General features: G+C 43.1%; 2 protein-coding genes across 2 annotated transcripts in view; both read left to right on the top strand.

Annotated features, from left to right (window-relative positions):
• Window positions 1-2,734: 2,734 nt before the first annotated feature.
• On the top strand, window positions 2,735-4,785 carry LOC126981075 (zinc finger BED domain-containing protein 4-like). Its single transcript, XM_050831760.1, has one exon. The coding sequence runs from the start codon at window positions 2,806-2,808 to the stop codon at window positions 4,783-4,785; it is 1,980 nt and encodes a 659-aa protein (XP_050687717.1). The 5' UTR covers window positions 2,735-2,805.
• Window positions 4,786-9,042: 4,257 nt separating this feature from the next.
• Window positions 9,043-10,045, top strand: part of LOC126981068 (solute carrier family 22 member 7-like) — a 21,324-nt gene continuing 20,321 nt past the window's right edge. The window contains exon 1 of the mRNA XM_050831748.1: window positions 9,043-9,312. Coding sequence (XP_050687705.1) covers window positions 9,270-9,312 — 43 coding nt within the window. The 5' untranslated portion in view covers window positions 9,043-9,269. The remainder of the gene's footprint in view (window positions 9,313-10,045) is intronic.

Genomic DNA, 10,045 nt, shown 5'->3' with positions numbered 1-10,045 from the left:
TTTATTGTTTACCTTTACGTTGGATTAATTAACCTGTGGGGGGGTTGTGTGTGAGAGGGGACTACGTGTGTGTGTGTGTGTGTGTGTGTGTGTGTGTGTGTGTGTAGTTTCAATAGACCAAAAAAAATAATGTTAGGTCGTATCAACAAGAATTCGAATATATTAATTAAGAAAAGATTTGTTTTGTTTTGTTTTAGTTTTATTTTGTTGTTGATGTTGTTCTTCGTTTTCTTTCTTAACACCATGAGAGAGAAGGCCATTGTCCCCCCCCTAAAGAAAACTATATATAAATTAGTAATGAAGCAGAGATGAGTTAAATGAACAAAGAGAAGAGAAGCCAAATTATACTCTAATAACACACACACTTAGGGTCGTATATCTAAACGTTCTGTCGCCAAAGTTCACCTATTTGACAAGGCTTTCGTAGGAGTTGTGGGCATTTCCAGGAGTAGTTTTATGGCGCTGGTGGTAGTTTGACCCTTCTTTGTACCATGAGCCTAAAGAAACCCTCATTACAACCCGACTGACCCTCTCTTTGACCTTTAGAAATAGTTGGTGTGAGAAACGAAATTGTCTTATAATACCGACCTTATCATTTTTCACTTGATACGAATACTAACCAGAGATGGACCTTTAAATGCGTACTAACTCTTTACTCTCAATCTATCTATCTATCTCTATGACTATCTATCTATTTATGCATGAGTGTATCTATCTATCTATTTATCTATCTTTCTATCTATCTATCTTTCTTTCTATTCATCCATCTATCTATCTATCGATCTATCTATCTCCTTCTACCTACCTATCTATTTATCCATTTGTCTTTCCATATATCTATCCATCTATCTACCTATCTATCTATCTATCTCTGTTTTTCCTTCTTTCTTTCTTTCTCTTAATTTTTCTTTTTTTCTTTCTATCCATCTATTTATCTCTATACCCTTCTCTCTATCCATCAACTATCTACCTATCTAATTATCTATCTATCTATCTATCTTTTTACCTATCTATCTATCTCTCTTTCACCCTCTCAAATCACCTCCAATCTATCAGGAGTCAGTCGCCACCTCACCGGAAATCAATCAATTCTCTCTCTCATCAACTCAGACACCGATCATCAACTCTCCCCCTTCAGCACATTACCTAAATCACGCTCTCTTTCTCTCTCTATTTTTTTTGTCTCCTCTCTCTCTCTCTCTCTCTCTCTCTCTCTCTCTCTCTCTCTCTCTCTCTCTCTCTCTCTTATATTTTTTCTTCTTTTTTTCTGTTGTTTTTTACTTTCTTCTTTCCTTCCTTTCTTTCTTTACTTTTTCTTCATCTATTTTTCTATATTCGTGTTTTTTTCATTCATTTTATTCCTTCCTCGTTTCGTCCTCTCTTTCTCTTTATTTTGTCTTTTCCTATCCTTCTTTTCATCCAGTTATTATTTTCCTTGTCTCCTACTCACTTTTCCTTACTTTTTTCTTATTTTCTTTTCCTTTCCCCGACTTTTCTTTCCTTTCCATTTCTCCCTTTTTTATCTCCCTTCTATCCTCTAACTCCTCTGAATTTCCTTTCTTTCCCTTTCTTTCCCTTCCCCTCCCTTCCCTTCCTTTTCCTTCTCTTCCCTTCCTTCCCTTCCGTTACTTTTCCTTTCCTCCCTTTCCCTCCCTTCCCTTCCTTTCCCTTCTCTTCCCTTCCTTCCCTTCCGTTACTTTTCCTTTCCTCCCTTTCCTTCCCTTTCCTCCCTTCCCTTCCAATATCTTCCCCTCCCTTCCCTTCCAGTACCTTCCCATTCCTTCTCTTCCCTTCCATTCCATTCCATTTCTTCCTTTTCAGCCTTTCTTCACCTTCCCTTCATTCCCTTCTTTTCCCTTTCCTCCCACCGCTTCCCTTCCCTCCCCTTCCCTTCCCGTCCCTTCCCACCACAGATAAACTCAGGTACAAAATGACGTCTAATCAAAACGTAACTTTGCTTTAATCACCGTCATTAGTGAAATAACTCCCCAAAAATAACATGACGCGACACCTGTCCTCACCCATCCCGTTAATGACTTCACTATTGATAAACTAAAAAAAAAATGAGAGAGAGAGAGAGAGAGAGAGAGAGAGAGAGAGAGAGAGAGAGAGAGATTAGAGAGAGATTGTGTGTGTGGCTGAGAATGTGTGTGTGTGTGACTGTGTCGTGTGACGGTGTGTGTATGTACGTATTTGTGGATGTAAATAACATATACATGCATTATGCATGTCTGTGTAATGTGTATGTAGACCCTACTCCCTCTTAAAGTTCAAAAGAAAGATTTCAGTGCTTCGTCATTAACTATATGTTGTGTAATTATACAAAAATGAGACTGAAAAATATGACCTGGCAGCGCTGAGCACTTCTTATCACAGTGTTGTGTTGTGCACAGTGTGCAGGGGGCGGATGAGCAGAGTTGCCGATGGAGCGGATTTTTCACATCGGAAGTGTAATTACCGAGTGTTTTAATATTCTAGGTGGAATTTAATATACATACATGATGTTCGATGTTTGTCTTACCAGAATAAAACCACCGCTATCAGTCTCTTTCTCCGTTACAGTTGCTAAACATCTCGGAAGTTTATAATACCGATCCGTAAGTTCTAAATTGACACTCTCAGCATGAGTCAGCACGCACTGGCCGGAGGCTGCAGTGATTAGGAGTTTGCCTCAAGGGTAGGCGCAAGGGAAGTGCTGCTCCTTCCTTACTCTCTGCTCCCTGATTACCTGATAGACAGTTTGTCAGTGGTTGAAGTGATATAATAACCAAGTTTACGAAGCCTTGGTGCCCTGTATGCTGAGCAATGGCGTCTAAAAGCAGTGGAGTGTGGAAATATTTCATGGATAAGCCAAATGGCTTAGCTCAGTGTCGATTGTGCAAAAATGATTATTCACGAAAGGGACGAGGAATTACATCTTTGAAAAACCATTTGAAATCAGAGCACAAAGAACAGTTTGAAGACTTAACAGCAGAAGAGAGAAAGAAGTCGGAGGAGAAACTAAAGAAAAAAAAAACTCCTTTGCAAAAAGCCAAGTCAGATATCAAGCAGAGGAGTGTTGCAGAGTATTTTCAGAGTGCAAACCTGTGGAAGGCTTCCAACCCTGAGTCAAAGAAACTGGATAACTGTGTAGCAGAAATGTTAGTCGTGGATGATTTACCTTTCAGTCACGTTGAGGACACAGGATTCACGAGACTGATGACTGAAGCTGCTCCACTATACAAGCTAAAGCAGCGAAAGTTTTATTCCTCAATGATATGCAATGATATGTATGAGTCTGTTTTCAGTAAAGTAAAAGAACTAATTGATGAAGTGAAGCAGGACAACAAACTTTCCTTCACAACTGATGTGTGGTCGGATGCCTCAGCAGGTGTCAAACTGCTGAGTCTAACTGCACATACCATGAATAAGGAATTTAAAAGAATGAACTTTTTGTTAGGTGCTGAACCACTAGAAGAACGGCACACAGGAAAATATATTTCTAAAATGTTTGATGATATGTTGAAGAAGTGGGACATATCTAGTACAAATGTGCACTGTGTTTTGCGTAATGCTGGAGCAAATATGAAAAGAGCGCTGTTTCTGTCAGGTGTAAATAACCTGGACTGTGCAGTGCATAAAATACAACTGGTTGTTATAACCGGAATATCATCACACAGTGATATAGACAAAATGATTCAGAAATGTCGCAGCATTGCGACGCACTTTCATCACTCAACAAAGGCACAAGATGAACTGAAAAAAATTCAGGACAGGTTGCAAGAACCTAAGCCATCTGTTGTCCATGACACACCCACGAGATGGATTAGCACCTTACTCATGCTGAAAAGAACACTGGAAATAAAGGAGTCGCTATGTCTGTATGCTGCTGCCAACTCCAAAATTAAACAACTCAGCAATACTGAGTGGTTGATAATGTCCAAATGTGTACAAGTCCTACAACCTTATGAAGATATCACAAAAAAAATAAGTGACTCCACATCAACAGCAGCTGAAGTGATACCTCTTGTAATGTCCTTAAAACGCACTCTTCAGCATAGCACATCAGGAGTTTCTGAACGTACTGAAGAAATTCACACCTCAGCTTCAGGCTCTGAAGGTGAACCAGACAGAGAATCAGTGACTGAGTCACAACAAGACAGAGAAGCAACACGGGTAGTAAACATCATGAAACAAGCAATGCGAGCTGATGTTGAGGAAAGATTTTCCAAGGTTGAAAGTGAAGATCTGTACAGTGTTGCAACATACCTTGATCCAAGATACAAGAATAAATTCTTTTCTTCGTCTCATGTCACTAATCAAGTGAAATCATCACTTGCCAGAGTATGTGAAGAGCTTACTCAGGTGACCGTACCGGGAGGGGAAGATGAAGAACCAAGAAAAAAACGAAGAAGAGATGACTCGACTAAAACACCTGCCACCTGCGGAACATTAGATGAAGCGATGACCTCCATCCTTGCTTCCAGCAGTGCCGATAAAGCAGAAGTGTCATCTGCGACAAGGAATGTCAAAGAAGATATTGAGAAATATCACAAGGAGAAAATAATCAATGGAACAAGTCAAGACAGTTTGCAATGGTGGAAGACAAAGAAGAGCGTCTACCCTGATTTGGCGAAGGGCGCTTGCCAGTACCTCTCCTGCCCACCAAGCAGCGTCCCCAGTGAGCAGCTGTTCGGGGGTGCTGGCTTGATTCACGATACTAAATGCAAACGGCATTTGCCAGAAAAGGCAGACAAGGTGCTGTTTTTGAAAAGTAACTTGCCTATCTTAAACTTTAAATATTAAATATGTGCTGAATTATCAATTGTTCATAGATTAGATTTGTAGTTAACCACTTTCCAAATGGTGGAGGTTGGGGAAAGTGGTTGGTGGGATGCACGACGAGTTGGGTCCCCGCCCCGCATCCTGGTAACACACAACATGTGTGGCTGAAACTCGTCATAAAACTTTAAAATTACAAAATGCTGTATTGTGCAACAAAAACAGCTGCCATCTGTCAATAATTGGTGCTATATAGTGAATTACCAAAACCCTGAACGTGTCCGCATCCGCATCCCTGAGGATGTCATAATTTGATATCCGCATCCACATCTGCATCCGCAGTTTGGTAGAAACTGATATCCGCATCCGCTTCCGCATCCGCAAAATATGTACATATGACATCCGCATACACATCCGCATTCGCGGATCTCTGAAATCTGACATCCAACACAAGCATAATACATTCTCTCTCTCTCTCTCTCTCTCTCTCTCTCTCTCTCTCTCTCTCCGCTTCATTGGCCTGATTCGAAGCTTCGTTGTGGTTGGGGCTTCGGTTTCACAGTTTCTGATCGGCGTGGACGCAAGAGGAGGCGGGAAGCAGGGAGTGTAAAAGGAGAAGGAGGAGGAGGAGGAGAGGGTCAGATATTTTGCAGTGGAGGAAGATGGAGTGGGCAGTAGAGGAAGGAAGGGAGGTAGAAGTTTGGGAGGAGAGTGAGAGGAGGAGGAGGACAATGTGGTCTGGAGTTGAAGGGAGGAAAAGGAGGAAGCATTGGAGAAGTAAGGGAAATGAGAGACTCGTACACATGAATCTGTCAGTCTGTCAGTCCATCAATCGGTCCGTCTGTCTGTCTTTGTCTGGCTGTCTCTCGTCTCTGGTCCCTTGCAGTTTCCTATTTCACAGTCACAGTTTGGTTTCCGTGATCGAGTGGAACTTTTTTTTTTTTTTAACAAGCAAGGCGGTGAGGGAGGGAGTGATGGAAGGCAAGATGAGGGTCGAATGTGTTTTGTTATTGTTTGTTTGTCTGTTTGTTGTGTGTATGGGAGAGGAGGAGGGAGGGAGGGAGGGGGGGATGTAGGAGTGGAGGAAGGTATTGTATTTTGTAGTTTCTTTTAGTTTGCTGTCTATCTCTTTGTTTATTTGTTTGTTTGTGTATTTACTGGTATTTGTTTTTAAGTAATATTTGTAGTTATTAATCATTGGTATTACATACTTACTTATTAATATATTCGTGTGTGTGTGTGTGTGTGTGTGTGTGTGTGTGTGTGTGTGTGTGTGTGTGTGTGTGTGTGTTATTATTTTTTCCTCCAAGATTTATTTGTTCACGGATTAATATTTTGTTCGCTCACTTGTGTTATTCTGTCTATCTTGTTTATCTTGCCTGTCATCTTGATATCTTTTCTTATTCTTTTACTTTCTTCATTAGTTTCTGTTTCTCCATTTCTTTCTTTCTTGCTTAATCATTTCGCTCTTTCCTTATTATTTATTATTTTTATATATTTATTTTATCCACTGTGGCAAAAAAATGAAACCGGATCTTTGGTTGACGTAGTAACTCTCTCTCTCTCTCTCTCTCTCTCTCTCTCTCTCTCTCTCTCTACTTCGTCTTCCGTTCCTCATCCTCCTTATATTATTTTCTTCCTCCTCCTCCTCCTCCTCCTCCTTTTTCTTCCTCTCCTCCTCCTCCACCTCCTTTTTATCCTACTCCTCTTCCTTTTTATCATCATCCTTTTCATGTCTTCTTATTCTAAGTCTTATTATTCTTGTTCTGTTTCTTCCACTCTGCCTGGCATTGGACAAGTCTACCATGAAACTAACGCTCTGAAAGGTCAAAAGAGAAAACGAGCCTTCAATGGTCAACCCGTCTATAGGAATCCTCTCAACACATAATCCTTCACTCCTTGTCGTTATTCCACGCATTCTCCAGGTTTAATTCTTCAGTAAGTTATCTGTATGCTGGAAGGGTTGCCGGGGTGACGTAATAGGATAGGAAACTGCAGAATATCAACCTTTGCCCTCCTTCCCCTCCTCATTGCAGGCTCACGGCGTAGATGGGAAAGTTTTGAACTGGATCAGGGCGTGGCTTAGTGGTAGGAAGCAGAGAGTGCAAATCAATGGTAAAAAATCTGAATGGGGCAGTGTTACGAGTGGAGTCCCATAGGGGTCGGTGCTGGATCCTCTTGCTTTTTTATTATTTACATCAATGACTTGGACACAGGAATTAGTAGTGATGTCAGTAAGTTCGCAGATGATACCAAGATCGGTAGAGTAATCCAATCAGACAGCGACGCTACCGCTCTCCAGGATGAGCTTGACAGACTATATGATTAGGCGGGGAAGTGGCAGATGGAATTCAATGTCGGGAAGTGTAGCATTTTGAGTGTAGGCAGGAATAACCCCTTACACAACTACTCCTTAAATGACACTCTTTTAAGCAGGTCTAGGTGTGAGAGAGACTTAGGAGTCCTAGTGAGCACTGACCTCCGTCCTAGGGCTTAATGCATTCAGACTAAAAATCGGGCAAACAGAGTACTTGGTTTCATCTAAAGGAGCGTAAGCAATAGGAGCGCTGAAGTCATCCTCAAACTTTACTTAGCACTAGTTAGACCTCATCTCGATTATGCAGTTCAGTTCTGGTCCCCCTACTATAGAATGGATATCAAGATGTTAGAATCTGTACAGAGGAGGATGACAAAGATGATTCAGGGGGTGAGAAACTTTCCCTATGAAGACAGGCTGAAGCATTTAAATCTACACTCTAGAAAGGCGATGGTTGCGAGGAGACTTGATCGAAGTCTATAAATGGATGAAGGGCTTTAATAAAGGGGATGTCAATAAGATTTTGATAGTTAAAGAACCAGGTAGGACGCGTGGCAATGGTTTTAAGTTAGACAAATTCAGATTCAACAAAGACATAGGCAAGAATTGGTTCACCAATAGAGTGGTGAACGAATGGAACAGGCTTGGCAGCCATGTTGTGGGTGCCAATACCGTAGATACATTCAAGAAGAGGTTAGATAAAGCCATGGATGGTGAGGTAAGGTGGGGTTGAGTGTACAGGAGCGGTCTTGTATAGGCCAACCGATCTCTTGCAGACTCCTTATGTTCTTATGTTCTTATGACCTTGCATCCTCCACCTCTGTACCGCACGCTAACATGGAAGGACGAGGGAAGAGGGAAGAAGAGGTAGAGGAGGAGGAGGAGGAGGAGGAGGTGGAGGAGGAGGAGGGATATACGTAAGGGACACAAGGAATGAGATTTAGATAGATAATTTTGAAAAGAAAGATAGATAGATAGATAGAGAGAGAGAGAGAGAGAGAGAGAGAGAGAGAGAGAGAGAGAGAGCGAGAGAGAGAGAGAGCGCAGGATGTGTCAACGAAACATACGCATTACAGGGAGGGAGGTGGAGGAGGAGGAGGAGGAGGAGGAAGAGAAGGATTGGAGGAAGGGAGGTATGGAGGGAGAGAGGGAGAGGAAGAGGGAGATTACTTATATGGAGAGAGAGAGAGAGAGAGAGAGAGAGAGAGAGAGAGAGAGAGAGAGAGAGAGAGAGAGAGAGAGAGAGAGAGAGAGAGAGAGAGAGAGAGAGAGAGAGTAACAATAGCTACAAGGAGGGAGGAAGGGAGAGAAAAAGGAAGAGAATGGTCAAATTTGGAGTATTACAATGGAGAGAGAGAGAGAGAGAGAGAGAGAGAGAGAGAGAGAGAGAGAGAGAGAGAGAGAGAGAGATGAATATAAAAAAAAGGGAAGAATGCAGAAAGCTTAGAATTGCATGCAGGTAAATGTGAAGTAAGGTGACGAGGAGTGAATTCATAAAAAAAAAAACTAGGAAAAGAAAATGGAAGGGTAGAGAGGAAGGGGAGACATGAAGGGTGGAGGAGGAGGAAAGGGAGGAGCATGGGGAGTCAAGAAAAGGTAAAGGGTGGGGAGAGTGAGGGGAGGTAGGGGAGGGAAGGTTAGAGGCTGCAAAAAAAAAGTAAAATTCGCATAAGAAAAAAAAAAAGTTGAATTGGCCGCAGGTACAGGTGGGATCGAGAGAGAGAGAGAGAGAGAGAGAGAGAGAGAGAGAGAGAGAGAGAGAGAGAGAGAGAGAGAGAGAGAGAGAGAGAGAGAGAGAGAGAGAGAGAGAGAGAGAGAGAGAGAGAGAGAGAGAGAGAGAGAGAGAGAGATGGGGGGATGAATGGATAGGAGGGGGAGACAAAGGAGGAAGAGGGGGAAAGAGGAGAGAGGGGAGGGAGGGTGACCTGGTAAAATGAGTGGGTTCCGTAGAGATGATAGTCGTAGTGTTGATGGTGGCAGCGGCGGCGGTGGTGGTGGAAGCAGGTATAGAGGTGGTGGGGCCTAAAAATTACCAACTCCTGCATCCCACCGCCAGTTCCCAGCCACACGCGGACGAGGGAGGAGGCTCACGAGGGCCCTGCGCAGACTCCCTCGCGGCATAACAACATCAGATCAGCGGAGGTCCAGGATTTGCACCTTACGGAACCTCGCTTCATTTTCGTACCCAGCGATGACGGTGGACGTGGACAAGAGCGGAGCGGGGAGGGATCTCAGTGAGTTGGCTTTGTTGTGTTGTTGTTGTGTTGGAGGGACGTGGGAGGGGGTGGGTGGGTGGTTGTGGGTGGAGGGGGAGGGTAGCGTGTTTCTGTTGCATTGACATCACTCACTCCTCCCGTGTGTGTGTGTGTTTGTGTGTGTGTGTGCGTGTGTGGCGGAGAGAGAGAGAGAGAGAGAGAGAGAGAGAGAGAGAGAGAGAGAGAGAGAGAGAGAGAGAGAGAGAGAGAGAGAGAGAGAGAGAGAGAGAGAGAGAGAGAGAGAGAGAGAGAGAGAGAGAGAGAGTTGCCTTGACATCACACTACTTCCGCAGACACATTGCGCCCACCTACGTGTGTGTGTGTGTGTGTGTGTGTGTGTGTGTGAGTGTGGTTACCAACGGAGAGTTTCTTGAGACCTGCTGGACCCTGACGAACGTGGGAGAGACAGGTTTTTGGGGGAAGTTTTATTTTATGTTATGCAACCATGGATCAGGCTGGGAGAGGCTGCACGTGTTTGGCGGGTGTGTGTGTGTGTGTGTGTGTGTGTGTGTGTGTGTGTGTGTGTGTGTGTGTGTATTTGTTTGCTTCTTTCTTCTTTTCTTCCTTTCTTTCTTTCTTTCTGTTTGTTTGTTTGTTTGTGTGTATGTGGGGAAAGAAGACCAACAACAGCAACATAAATAAGAAATCTAAGAGGAGGAGGAAGAAGAAGAGAAGGAAGAGGAGGAAGGGAGAAATTAGAGAAGAAGGAGGA

This window comes from Eriocheir sinensis, chromosome 4 (assembly GCF_024679095.1).
Source record: "Eriocheir sinensis breed Jianghai 21 chromosome 4, ASM2467909v1, whole genome shotgun sequence".
Taxonomy (NCBI): Eukaryota; Metazoa; Arthropoda; class Malacostraca; order Decapoda; family Varunidae; genus Eriocheir; species Eriocheir sinensis.
This window is presented reverse-complemented; position numbering and strand designations above follow the sequence as displayed.

Coding starts and splice junctions, on each gene's coding strand:
- LOC126981075 (XM_050831760.1), top strand. CDS start 2,806: ATGGCGTCTAAAAGCAGTGGAGTGTGGAAATATTTCATGGATAAGCCA.